This window comes from Sus scrofa, chromosome 10, assembly GCF_054392235.1.
Source record: "Sus scrofa isolate SSC_HxYL_T2T_F1_AM1 chromosome 10, Sscrofa_HxYL_maternal_Yorkshire_Landrace_v2.0, whole genome shotgun sequence".
Classification (NCBI taxonomy): domain Eukaryota; kingdom Metazoa; phylum Chordata; class Mammalia; order Artiodactyla; family Suidae; genus Sus; species Sus scrofa.
This window is the reverse complement of record NC_139392.1, coordinates 83,043,324-83,057,849: the sequence shown is the minus strand read 5'-3', so window position 1 is coordinate 83,057,849 and position 14,526 is coordinate 83,043,324. Positions and strand designations below refer to the sequence as shown.

The 14,526-nt window shown below is 43.7% G+C and overlaps 1 protein-coding gene across 5 annotated transcripts in view; it reads left to right on the top strand.

The window, feature by feature from the left end:
- Positions 1-14,526, top strand: part of NRP1 (neuropilin 1) — a 147,926-nt gene that overhangs the window by 64,187 nt on the left and 69,213 nt on the right. For all 5 annotated transcript variants that reach the window (XR_014818078.1, XM_021064976.2, XM_005668178.4 and 2 more), the window contains exons 5-6: positions 5,048-5,203; positions 8,562-8,728. Coding sequence is in view for 4 of the 5 variants with exons in the window: in XM_021064976.2 (XP_020920635.1) it covers positions 5,048-5,203; positions 8,562-8,728 (323 nt within the window). In the remaining variant the exon portion in view is untranslated. The remainder of the gene's footprint in view (positions 1-5,047; positions 5,204-8,561; positions 8,729-14,526) is intronic.

The following is a 14,526-nucleotide window of genomic DNA, read 5'->3' as shown; positions in this document are numbered from 1 at the left end:
ATAGGGTGGTCAGATCAGGTCTTATTAAGGAAGTGATGTTTGAGCAAAGAGATTTGAAGGAAGCCAGTGAGATAGCCATGTGGCCAGCTAAATGAACATTTTCCATTTCAGTCCTTGTGAATTAGAAGGTGAATGGCAAAAACACACACTCGAATTCTGAACAGAGGAAGATAATATCAAATAATTTGTTGCAGCTGCATTGCTTGTTTTGTGTTTAGTCTGGTGTAAGAGTAAGATTTCTCTGGAGAACATACTCCATACAGATCAGAAAGTGCAGCTTGGAAGTTCTTATGAATCAGGCAGTTAGAGATTTAGAGCCATCGATAAAATAATCAGATATTATTATCAAGATGGAGGAAAGGATATTTAAGTAAATCGTAAAGGAAGAGCTAGTATAATGGAAAAAGAGATTGGCTCTGTCTTTGAAATGACATTAAAATGATCGGTGTAATTCAATTTAGGTATGTTCCTCATCAGTAAACAGCACTGGAGAAAATCTGGGTTTAGAGAAAGCTTATGTTGTCATTGGAGCAAATGGGTGATTTATCATTAGTATGGCCTCTTCTCTGCTTTTTTGCCATATAAATAGAGTTATGATGATCTTATCGAAACTCCTTCATTAAGTAATGAGATTTGCCCAAACAGAACACTGATTGATTTCCAAGTGTTCAATCCACTAATTAGGAAAACCATATTATAATAGTATTGTAATAATAGTTGGAACATTTAATAATGGGTTTATTTGTTCATAGCCCAAATTTGCAGCCTTCCTTTCTAGAACTTACATTTAAATTGACATCTGAAAAGAAGGTCCAATCAACCAACTTATGTAGAAAGGAGCACATTGTCATTAGTGTCAAGGGTTTTCCAAAGTAGTAATTTTCTGGCTCTAGAAAATTACTGAGTTGAAGCAAAGAACAATTAACAAGAAGCGTTGTCAGGCTTGCAATTCACCCATGTTTTAAACTATGGTGCATTTGACTCACTCCCAGAGAAAACTGGCTTTGGAATATGAAAAATGTGATCATGCATTCGTCAGTGGACATCCCAGCTCTCTCAATTTTAGGCCAAAAAAAGGAGAAAAAGAGATTTGAGGCAAAATGAGAGACTGGGTCCTCCTGGGTTTTTTTTTTTTTTTCCCCGTGGCACTAGAAACATTTTTGTTATCGCAGTTCAACACATTCAATTCCTCGCCAGCAAAATCGCTTTTAGTCTTTGATATGGTTTCCAAAAACAACAACCAGAGGTGCTGAAGGCTTTTAACCATCAAGTGATTTTATGATTTTATCATAAACATTGAGTTATATGACTAAGTAATTGAAAGCCACCCATTGATTCAGACTGACTTTGAAGAGAAGCAGCGTGCTCCCCAAACTCAAAATCCAAGGCGCGCACATGGCGAACCCCACATCTCCAGCTATCCTTGAAGCGCCATGGATTCACAAGTAGCCATTCTGGAGTCATTGGTGGAAGTTTACATATGGTTTGAGAGCCACGAGCTAAGCATGCTTGCAAAGGCTTGTGTGGAGTTACGGAACCCAACATGAATGCCTAGGTCACCCCACGTGGATGCAGATGAAGCCAGCCCTCCAGCCAGGCTGGAGAAAGAGCTCACTCCCAAAGTTACCAAAAATTTTAGGAATAAGCTTCCTATAACCTGGGTTGAGTTCTCTTTGGTCTTTATTCCCTTTTACATTAAAATTAACCTCCTAAAATAGAAATACAAAGCATAAGTGGCATAAATATCAAATATAAAGGATATAAACATTCTAAACTATAAATGACAGAAATGTGCAACTTCATTTTTCTGGGGAAAAAATGCAAAGTCCAGATATTCTCCACCAAAAGTTTACTCTAAGAAAGTATAATGGCCTATTGTGTATCTTATTGAAATGATCTCCTTTCTTGTTTATTTATTCAAAATACCTCATTTTAGAAATACCTCGTTATAGTAGATCATTGCCCCTTTTTCCCATAAAAAGATGGCAGAAAGCCAAATTATGACTTGGAGCTAGGGTTATAATTAATGGAGGGATTAGTGGGAAAATTCAAAGAATAGGGTTCTGCCATTTCCTGTTGCAGGTATAGCTTTCAAGCAGCACAAAAGCTGTGTGGCCTTCACACCCAGGAAGCTATGTTCACTGCAGGCCTGCTCTCCCCCAAGAGGGAGCTTTAGCTCACACTGCTTAAATGCTCCAATCATTCCATTTTTGAATTCTCCTTCTGTTTTTGTGACCATTTGCATTCATCTCCCTGGCCTTTGGCTCTCCCACAACGGAAGTGGGGAACCCCATAGCCACTGATGGTGTAAATACACAAATGGGCCCGCACACAAGACAGCTCAGGGTCCTTCAGCCACTCTGGCTCGGATCAATATTGCATTAGCTTGCTGGGCCGAGGTCTCGCTGTTGTTCAGGAAAATTCAATACTTCTTTGTATTAGAGTCGAGAAAGCCTTTCACTCTCATATCTTGAGGGCTCCTGCAGTTGAGTTGCAGGCGGCTGTCCGGGGGCAGTGTTCGAAAGGACAGAAGGCAGATTTACCCGGCCTGTCTTCGACATTATAAACCAATGAGTCATGGAGACTCTCTAAATTATGAGTCTGCCCCAGACAAGTTCTCTTCTGTCTGCTCTTTCAAAGAGACTCCCCCTCCCACCCGCCCCAAAGGAATTGGGTGGCAGTGGAGGGGTGGGGGGCAGCCAGAGCTGGTGTGGGGGTGACAGCAGCTGCCCTCATCCGCTTGTATTCTTGGTAAGGTCAGTGGCTGTGGCCATCAGAGAATGACCTCGAGGATGAAGGCTGTAAAAGTTTGCCCACAAACCAAAGAAAAAGAGAGTTATGAAACCACAATATTGGAATTTAAATGAGGGGAATAGATGCTAAGCCTCCCATTAAGACTGTAGACCAGAGGCGAGAGTCTTTTTGAAGAAAGAAGCTGAGTTTAGGGCTCTAGTGAGATATTTTCATGCATGTGCTCCAGCCAGAGGGAGAAAAGGGGTAAACTGGTGACAGGGCCCTGTTCAGAATGACGACAACATAGAAGCAAAGGGCTAGTGTTTGTAGGAGAACCTAAGGCCAGGATTAAAGCTGGAGAGAGACAGCAGTGAGTTCCCTCTTCTGACGTGCTGTCTTTTGCCAACTAGGAAACCAAATCTCACGTGCCCCCACCAGGCTGCAGAACCACTGTCCACAACCACGTGGCGCCCTGTGACTCATGTGTACCCATCCCCTACGTGGGCAGCCTCCTTGTCCTCTTCTCCGACGACACACACGTGTTTGGGGGCTGGCCTGGAGCATGGGGGGTGACAGTAGAGAGAGGCCTCCTTGAATTCCGTCACTTCCATTACTTTGCGGGCACGGCGAAGCTATCAGATATTCAGAGTTACCATTTTGCATTAAGCCAAATAGTAAATCACTTTGGTTCAGTTTCTTTCCTTTTTTTTTTTTTTTTTTTTTTTTAAAGCAAGTTAGCCAAGAACTCAAAACGGTTGGCCCAGGATCTAAGCACTCTTAAAATCAGGGTGCTTAGCCGGCTACCTGCCAGGAACTCAGCTGACACATGGGGCTCCAGGGAGGCCCGTTCTCATGAGCCTCACTTTCTCAACCACGCTGGAAACTTCTCCCAGCCCTCTGCCTTCTGCAGCCAGGGGGTACACGCAGGCCTTGGGCCACCACCTTCCTGCTGAAGGCCTCCCCCTCCAGAGAAAGGTCCCCCTCCTGGGCCCCCTTGAACAAAGCAGTAACTCTTAGTGGAAATGCACAGAGCCATGGATTTCTTGGAGGGCAAAACAGTCCACACCGGATTGTCCTTCTAAGCCCAAACCATCTGGTATCTTTCTACCATATGTGCAATGAAAGAAATACAGAGAAACGGGATATATATATATATATATGTATATATATATGTATGTGTGTATATATACGTATATATATATATATGTATGTGTGTATATGTATATGTGTATATATATATATATATATATATATTTTTTTTTTTTTTTTTGTCTTGCTACTAATCTGGACAGAAATGGAAAGGTTCTCTAAGCCCAGAGGGCTTCTGCCATGTCTATAAGGCAGCTTACAGTGGCTCATTGCCAAGGTTGGTCTGAAATCTCTTTAGCAAAGGGATGGCTGCTTTAAGCCAAAGAGCACTTTGACTTGCTGACAGATTCGTCAGTGTCTCCAGTCTCTCTCGGCCACGACTACTGTTTATTTCCCGGTGAGCAGTCAGGTGGCTGCTTTGGGTCCCACTCTTGGCCACTGGACCCAAGAGCTGTGCAGATACCTCTCTTAGGTTTCGGAGATTAAAAAAAACTGAGACAGAAGTCAGACACACTTTCTTTTGTTTTGATTACAGTTTGCTATTATATGTAAATGATCAGTATCTATAGGTTCTAGGTATTTTAATTGTTACAATTATTAATCAGTCTTCAGATCCAGCCCTGAGTGAGAAATGAGCCACTGTCCTTTGTCTCAGTCTGTGATGTTTATCACAACCAGGCTCCAGGACTACAAGATGGAAAGAGGAAGGAAGTGGGCATTACCCAGGGCTGAGGCAGACCTGGGCACTGCGCCGGTGCTATGGGACCAGGTTCCGAGCCATAGACCTTCCCCAGGTGGGGGGAAGGGTGGGGGGCAGTGAGGACAGGTGACTGCAAGAGCCCCCAGTGGGTGACGACAGCCTAGCTGGAGTTTCTGGGTGCCGGGCGGTGTGTACCGTGTGGTCCTAGAAGTGAATGCTGGAGTGCACTTCACGGCCCAAATCTCCTTTGCCATTGAAGCAAGTATTTCGATTTTGTTCCTGAAAACAGTCCTGCTCACTGGGGAACACAGTTAGGCCTGTCATTGACCTTCTGAGCTCACTTGGAAATCCTCTCCGCAAACCCCATCCAATATGTTCACAGCCAACCAATTAACCAGGGAAGACTTGCTTTGGGTAAGAAAACACTTCTGGGTTCCACTGGGACCCATGTTTGCAAATGGTCATGCTTGCATCTGCTGCAGAAGGGAAGGTGTTTTCACAGTCTCTGCGTTTCTCCCTCTCCAGTTGGTCCCCATATTGGGCGCTACTGTGGGCAGAAGACACCAGGTCGAGTCCGCTCCTCATCCGGCATCCTGTCCATGGTTTTCTACACGGACAGCGCCATAGCCAAAGAAGGCTTCTCGGCAAACTACAGTGTCTTGCAAAGCAGTGTTTCAGAAGGTCAGTGTGTGTTCATCTTGCAAAGCCCTGCGGTAAATACTCATTATTTCTCCTCAGATACCTGCGGCCACAGGAAACACTAAAGACACGTTTTGTGAATCCGACAGTCAAGTGTTTCTTTTTCTCTTTTAAATGGTTTTTATGCATTTCAATAGGAAGAACTATTGGGGGGGGTGCTTCCTTAAGAAAATTATATCCGGGAAAGCGGCTTGTAAGCCTCTGAAAATTTTGGGAGAAAAAGTGGTAAGTGGCAAAATTGTGCCTTGAAACAATGAAATATGGCCAGACCACTTACCTGGCACCCTCCAGGGTGTATTGGGCTGAGAGGCTGGAAAGAACAGGCATCCATCCTGGATGACAAAACTGCTGCTGATCAGCATAGTTAAGTTCACTGATGGGCGGGCAGGTAACATGCATGGTGCTCAGAGGTTTGGTCTGGGGAGACCCTGGCCGAAGATGGGTTTTTTTCCTCCTTACATGAATAAAAGTGGATATTCATGTCAAAGAAGCATTATTAATTTCTGTTAAAACTTTCCGTTAAAAAAAAGTAATATGTTTTTGTATCTTATTAAACTATTCAACTAACTCAGCACTTCCTCAGAGTTTCTGTGGTCTCCAGCTCTTTTAAGGACCTAAGGCAGGAGGGGGGCGCGTTGGTGAAATCCTGAAAAAAACAATGAATACATTGTGTTTCGTCAGTTTTAGCAACCAGGTTGTAAAAATGGCTTAGGGAGAAGGCAAGGGAAATTTGCAGACCTGTTCCGCAGCTAGGCTGGTATCTTAACTACCAAATCTTACTAGAAAACAAAAAGTCCAATTAAACTTCAGAACCTGGGAGTTCCCATTGTGGGTCAGTGGTAATGAACCCAGCTAGTATCCATGAGGATGCGCATTCGATCCCTGGCCTTGCTCAGTGGGTTGAGGATCCTGTGTTGCTGTGGCTGTGGTGTAGCCTGGCGACTGCAGCTCTGATTCAGCCCCTAGCCTGGGAACTTCTATATGCCTCTGTGGCCCTGAAAAAAAAAAAAAAAAAGCAGCAGCAAAACAAAAATACCAAAAACCAAAAAAACTTCAAAACCTCATTGGTACTTAATTTAGTCAATTGATAAGTTCATATCTTTTCATGCCTATTTTATATTACAAATAACAAACCTAAGCTTAAAAGTATAAAACCGGTGGAAGAAAACCTTTTATGTCATTAATGTTATTAGTGATGATAGAAAATTCAGAAAATGTGAAAGTTTGATTAGTTGAGATTTTTCTGGATGGTTGAGACTCTTCTATTTAATCTCTAAAGGTTTTTTTTTTTTTGCACTTCAGTGCTTTGAATCTTTGAATTCACATTTTCCCAAAATTGGTTATTCCCTTCCCAGTATCATAGATTGTATTTCATTGTTTGCTGAGTATATAAGGCTGGTGGGATACGTTTTTATGATTCAGGATCATCACTGCAAACATGACTGTTTAGGGGTAAAACCGTGGTGCTCTTTGGAGCCCTCTGAGACTGCAATTTGCCCCTGATGGATACACTTGTGTTTTTAATAAAATAAACTAACGGTGTTAGTAACCATGGCCAGGAGGGGGTGAGAGAGCAAAGGGACTCCTAGAGGGGTGGCCTGGGTGTTGACTGCAAGGAATCAGACAGGGGGTTAAGGTCTACCTCAGGCTGTAAATGGACGGAGTCTTTTTTACTTGTATTAGATGTTAGAGGGAATGGTAAAATTTTGTGTAAATTAACTTTTGGGAGTCCCCTTTGTGGCTCAGCAGTTAACAAACCCAACTAGGATCCACGAGGATGCAGATTCAATCCCCGGCCTCGCTCAGTGCGTTAAGGGTCCTGTGTTGCTGTGGCTGTGGTGTAGCCCAGCGGCTGTGGCTCTGATTCAGCCCCTAGCCGGGGAACTTCCGTATGCTATGGGTGTGGCCCTAAAAAGCAAAATAAAATTTAAAAAATAATAATAAATTACCTTGTATCTGCATACATTCCACTTTGAAAATAAACCAGAATTTCCTGAGCTCCCCTCATGGCAAAGAGGAAATGAATCCGACTAGGAACCATGAAGTTGCGGGTTCAATCTCTGACCTGCTCAGTGGGTTAAGGATCCGGCGTTGCTGTGAGCTGTGGTGTAGGTCACAGATGCGGCTCAGATCTGCCGTGGCTGTGGCTATGGCTGTAGTGTAGGCTGTCAGTTACAGCTCTCATTAGACCCCTGGCCTGGGAGCCTCCGTATACCTCCCTGCAGCCCTAAAAAGACAAAAGACAAAAATAAAAAATAAAAAAATTGTTTAATTAAAATAAAAATCAGAATTTCCATCATTTCCTAAAAATTTTTTCATAGCATTTATGTCAACCTCAGTCAAGTTGGAAAAATAACTTATCAATTAGGAGATCTTCATAGCCTTACTTTTAAGAATTCTTACCATAAAACTACTTAATCGATGCTACAATCCAATAAGTCCTTTGCAGTCATCTTTTTAAAAATTTTGTTTGTTTGTTTTGTCTTTTTGCTATTTCTTAGGCCGCTCCCGCGGCATATGGAGGTTCCCAGGCTAGGGGTCCCATCAGAGCTGTAGTCACTGGCCCAGGCCAGAGCCACAGCAATGCAGGATCCAAGCCGCGTCTGCAACCTACACCACAGCTCACGGCAAAGCCGGATTGTTAACCCACTGAGCAAGGGCAGGGACCGAACCCGCAACCTCATGGTTCCTAGTCGGATTTGTTAACCACTGCGCCACGACAGGAACTCCCATCTTTTTAAAATTTAAGTTGTTTTAATTGAAGTATAATTTAGAATGTTATGTTAGTTTCAAGTGTACGGAAAAGTGATTCAGTTTTTATATATATTTATATATATTCTTTTTCAGATTCTTTTCCATTATAAGTTATTACAAGATATTATACACTAGGTCCTTATTGTTTACCTATTTCAGTGTATATGTTAATCTCAAACTCCTAACTTATCTCTCCTCCCCTCCCTCCCACCCCCGATATCCCCTTTGGTAACCTTAAGTTTGTTTTCTATGTGTTTGAGTCTGTTTCTGTGTTGTAAATAAGTTCATTTGCATCATATTTTTTTCAGATTCCACAAGTAAGTGATGTCGTATGATATTTGTCTTTGTCTGACTTGGTATGATCATCTCTAGGTCCATCCATGTTGCTGCAAATGGCATTCTTTTATTCTTTTTTATGGCTGAGTAATATGCCATTCTGTATGTATACCACACATGCTGTCATTTTTTGTAAGACTTTGTGTGAACATCAAAATGAACTTTCTAGTGTTCCAGATCTAAAAAGGAAATATGCATCCTTGGTCCCTATGTTTTGATGACTTCAGGTCACATTTTTTTTTCTCTTCAGACTTCAAGTGTATGGAAGCTCTGGGCATGGAGTCAGGAGAGATTCACTCTGATCAGATCACAGCCTCCTCCCAGTATAGCACCAACTGGTCCGCAGAGCGCTCTCGTCTCCACTACCCCGAGAACGGGTGGACTCCTGGAGAGGATTCCTACAGAGAGTGGATCCAGGTAAGAATTAGCACATTGTGGAGGGGCAAAGGTTTGGGTCATCAGAAAAGGTCATTGAAAAGAAGCCTGCCTTGACAAAGGCCTTCACATGAAAAAGGCAGGAGGGCACCAGGTGTGATCACACTGCAGAATTCATGGGATCAGAGAAAAGCAGACCCAAATGATGTCCCTGAAAACCCACATCTCAGAGACTCACATCTGACTCTTCCAGAATCAGCACGGATGTCTTACGTGGGTCACAACTGAAAGATGTGAACTTCCCCAACAGCTACATATTTTCTCTGGATGTGCTTCCTACTTCAACAGATGTTTATTTCTTTGATGAAATATGTTAACTCTACTTGCAGGTGTGCATGAAATCACTGTTTTTTTTTAAGGCGTTTTGCTTATTTGTTTGTTCAAGACAGAAGTTAACTTTCCCACACGGGTCCCTAAGCACATGCCCTCAAAGTGGTTTATTTGAGGGCACTGGTCTCGGTGGCTCATATACAGGCACACACACATGAAATGTTCGCACCTCTATCTTGAACAGTCCTGTTGGTCCTGCTTTCCCCGCTTTGCCCTGATACTCCTTTCCTATCATCCCCCTTCCACTCCCCTGCTTTGCACCCCACCCCCGGACTCACCTCCCAGCTCATCCCTGGCACAAACTCCCAAAGCCTAAACTTGTCCGAGCTTGATGTCTGGCTCCTCCCACCCAAGACCTGATGTTCACCTTCTTGACTTTTTCACCATTTTCAAATGAAACATCATATCTGGCTGTGTGGGTTAAACCGTGGGCACATTATCCAGCGTTATTTGCTGAAGGATCCAGACTTCCTTTTCAAGAGAGTAGGCAGAGCCTGTCTTGCATTCATTGCTGGATATATAAAAATGACTAATTCCCAGGGAGAATTTCTGAGCAAGGAAAAAACCCAAGATGATTAATCCCCTACTTTCTACATCTATGGCTGTTTCAGTCTTTGGAGCACAAATACCAGATTTTGTTTTACTTTGGAAAGGTCAATATTAGTTTAACATACACTTAAAGTGAAATGGCCTATTTCAGGAGCCTGAACTCACACTAACCTCGAAATGATAACACTGAGAAACGCGTAGAGGGTGAGAAAAGGAGAGGCTTTTACCCTGGGATTGCTGAGTCGCGCTCTAGATTATAAGTCAGAAATGAAATGGACTTGCTTCTTCCAAATAGCTCTTGGAGACTTCCCTGTCCCCATCCCCATCGCCACAAGCTGTTTGTTATGATTGACAGACGCGCCTCTGGAGGGGAGCTTGCGTTTTGCAGTGCTAAGCATGTTTGCATGGTAATGCGGGCGTGTTCTTGGTGATATGGAGAACACTCAATAACTTAAGGACAGTGGTCTCGCAAGTGTTCTGAAAATGCAATGGTAGCAATTCTTCCGTGCAGGAAATTCTGTGTCAGTGGAAGCATGGAGACAAAACAGGCTTTCCCAGAGCATTTGTCAACAGGAAAGGATGTCCGTCACTCTCAGGAGTCGGGAGCCATCTGAGATGGCCCCAGAAGAAAAATCTCAAATGCTCCAACTCTTTCTATCAAAGAAGAGTCAGGAGAAGCTAAATAACCAAAACCCCCCAAACGAGAAGGATTCCCTCGTTCCACCCCCCATCTCTGGCTGTCAGGGGATCTGCCCCACATCTTCATATACCAGGACCCATTTGGAGAGAGTAGCCGCCACCATCTGAAACGTCGCCTGTCACCACAACAGGGAGGAAAGGGACCATAGCCAGCAAGCTGGTTCTTGAGGCCCCATCAGAGAGCACTTCACCAAATACATTTCCAAAGCGCATCCCACAGCCACATTTACCCTCTGAGGGGCAGCAATGGCACCCGTGCGGGAGGGAGGACAGCTAGTAATATTTGGTGGACAACACGAGTGACAATTGTGTCACTCTTGGGACAGTTGCCACTCACTGCATGTTTACTATGCTCCCTGACTTCTGCGGAGCACTTGACATGTTTGTATTTAATCCTCGCAGTAATCCCGTGGAGACACAGTTATCCTTCTTTTTAAAATGAGGACCCACAGAGTTTTGTGGCTCAGTGGGTTACAAACCCGATTAGTATCCATGAGGACGCAGGTTCGATCCCTGGCCCTGCTTAGTGGGTTAAGGATCTGCATTGCCGTGAGCTGTGGCATAGGTCAAGGATGAGGTTCAAATCTGAAGTTGCTGTGGCTGTGGTGTAGGCCGGCAGCTGTAGCTCTGATTCCACCCCTAACCTGTGAACCTCCATATGCCACAGATGCGGCCCTAAAAAGAAAAAAATAAAATGAGGATCCTGTGGTTCAGAGGGATGAGCAAATGCCCAAGGTCACTGTGATCAGCCTTGGAAGTAGGGTCTGTCGGCCTCCAAAACCTGCTTCTTTACACTTCAGTGGGCTTTGCCTCTATCCTGAATCACCATGTCTGTAAGTTCAGGTATATATGGTGACACATCGGTCACCTCCCTTTATACTCTTCTTGTGCTGAGAAGGTTCAGGTGGGGATGAGTCGGGGCTTCCAGTTTCTAAACCACCAAGAACGTGGAGCCCTGGGTCCTCCGCCTCTCTGGGAGGTGAATGTCAGGAGCTCAGCCTCAGTTCACCTGGAGGGAAAATGACCTTTTCTCCTGTGAGAGCTCAGTGGGCGCGTTTCCATGCTTGTTGCGTCTGTGTACACGGCAGGCGCTCTTAGCATCACCGCATCACCTGATTGTGAATAATTTCAGGTGTTTCCAGCCTTTCTAAAACTCCTTAGAAGTGGCTGGCTTATTATTTTCATTGGATAGATGTTTTATAAATTAACCCACTAGCACAGCGTAAGGGAGGCTGAGGGCAAGAAGCGCAAACCTCCAATCCCAGGAACATTCTCGCACCCAGACAGTCCTATTTATATGCACATCCAGAATGTGGATGGCGTGTGTTTTCTTTTTCGGCTTTGTCACATTTTGCATGAAGTGTACCCCACAAAACATGTTGCTGTAGCAACAAGGACAAACACTTGCATGTGTTAAATTAATAAGGCAGCCCTGGAAGCTGACGCTCCTTCAAGACAGGAACAGTCTTTGGTTCAATTGTTTTCTCTGGGAAATTACCGAGTGACATGAAAAAACAATGCATCATTAACCGCCGATGCGGACATCCACCTTGGTCCTTCCTGTGGGATCTGTGGTCTGGCAGAAAGCTTAAGACCCAGGCAAGAGGCGGGTGAGGGAGAAGGAAGATGAAGGGAAGTCCCGACTTGGACCTTTGCACGTGGTCACATCCTGCACACCTAAGGCCACTTCCCATCCTGAGCAGTGAAAACCTCCGACTTGTCCATTGCCAAGTTAACCACCCTGTGAGATCTGCCCATGTTTTTTTCAGCCTATTCCATTCTGGTCTGTGTCGTAGAACTGCTGGTCTTACGATTCATTTACTCTTTATCTTCTTTTTGTTTCTGGTTAAACAATCAAGGATTCCAAGTAAAGATGCAGTGTGTCAGGGGCACTATAAAAATTCTTAATTTTCAAGTACATCATGAGAACCCGAGCCATTCACCTCATTGAAACTGAGCTTCTTTCCCTATAAAATGAGGGTGACGTGGCCATCCCCATTCAAGCTCTAGCCAAGTCTCAGAGAAAGGCAGCCTTGGATTTTTCTTTTCAGATCTGCAACTTCAGTGTGTGGACTATGTGTCTGATCAGAAGACACGTTCTCCTAAATCCTAATGTAGCCCTTCACACACAAAGCAGAATTTAATTCGTTAATTATTTCAATGTTTTATTAATGATCGTGTTCACCACACTGTAAACAGATTTATCCTTCTGGCTTTAATTAAAGCTCTCGGGAGCACTTTCCTCAAAACAACTGTGACTTTTCCCTGATTAAAATGCCAGGAGACAAGAAAAAAAAGAGAGACATAATGACTGGATGGGATATGAACTTTGTTGATTCAAATAAATAAAAATGGCATCAGGGACTAACCAATGACCACTCCCTCCAGGGACTTTAGAAATAGAATTACTTGACAAACCAACTCAGGCTGAAACTCTGCTCATCTCCATATTTGGTAGCAATGTTTTTTTCTGGAGAAAAAAAAAAATGATGCTAGATTTTTCGTGCCTTCACTTATTCCAGATGAGCAGAAAGCAGTTGGCTTCTCAACCACATCCTGTTATGTTTGGTCCAACAGCCCATTGTGAATTAAGCCACAGAAAGAGGGGATCTTTGAGAAGATAGGCCGAAGCTGTAAGAATACATGAGTAAGCCCCTTCTCTGTCCACTGCATTTTCTCATAAAGGTGTCATTCTGAGGTATGAGGAGAGAAGGAAAGTTCCAGAAGAGCTCATGCTTACCTTCTAAGGAAGCTTGTTTCCATGTTTTCCTTTTGCCTTAGATCTCTTGGATAATATTCCACATGTCCTAACCAAGGGGAGTTTGAAAGCAGACACCATGGTATAAGAAGAAGCACAAAAGGGAATCAAAACACATGCACACACAGGGTGCGCCCATTCACAGCCACAGGGTGAAGGAAAATCGGTGTCCTCGTGCGAGTCAACACAGAGCTGGTTAAATCCAAGCAGACTTGAGATTGCTTTGAGGATTTTAAAATTCTTTTTAAGACATGTTCTAATCACAGAAGCTTATGTTTCTATAGCATTTTTCCTATTTAAAAGCCGTTTTTCATACACATCCCATTTTGGCCTTAGAATGTAAGTTCAGTGGACCGGCAGTTGGTTATCCCCATCTTCCTTCAAGAAAGCTGAAGCCCCGAGAGGTTAACTAGTTCCTCAAATCCCGACTAAGGGGAAAGCTGCACCTTGTCAGGGGGTCATTCTCCCAGGACTGCGGGGGTCTTCCTTCCTGGGACTTGGGAAGCCAGTCACTGGACACAAGGGGAGCCGTCAAGTCTTGGCTGGTGGTCAGACGTGACCTTGGCCCAGGGTGCGGCTGTCATTGGCAAAGCTCTTTGGCCATTTGAATTGTGAGTTTTTCACCTCCTGTTCTGTCACATGCAGTAAGCTCTGCAGATCGTCTCATTCCAAGTATTCAGAGCAAAACGAAAGTCCTGATGATATCTTAAGACCTCAGGAATCCCAGAGGAAACTGTCCCACCAATAGCCAGGGGGTCCTTCAGAGTTTACCGCACACAGACTCCCCCACCTCCCCCCAGAGCTGGGAGCTGTTGCTACTAGCAACCTCCATGGTGGCTCTATCATGTTCTGAAAATGAATTCTGAGTTACAACTTGCTAAGAATGGAGACAAAAGATCATGTAAAGGCATGGACCTGATTTCAAAAACTAAGAAGGGGCTACCTGGACATCTTTTACGTGCCAAATGGTATGAAATAACTCATGGATGCTTGAAAATATTCCTTGTGACACAGCATCATGGCAGGTTTTTATCACCTTTTAGGTGAGAAGGAGGTGTGTTGTTTATCCGATCAGAAGAATCTGTTATCTGAAACCCTTGTTTTTATCTTTAAAGTGAGGGTTTCTCCCAAATTGAAGATAGACACTGAAGTAAGTTGTCTTAAAGCTTTCAAATGTCATTTATTTGAACAAGCTTCAAATCTCCTTTTCTTTCCTTCTGAACATTCTTGGATGAATCTTTACTTCTCTCATAGGAGTGTGTTGAGTGTGGAACAGAGATCGCCTGTGAAGTAGTTTGTGACTTTTCATACAATTGCTAGTTTCTAGCAGGTTTATAATTTGTGTTCAAAATAGGTTCCATCTGCTGAATTGGACTAATCCGGAACATATATCGAGGCAAATTATCCTGATTGTAAACACTCTGTGCTTATAAACCAGACACTT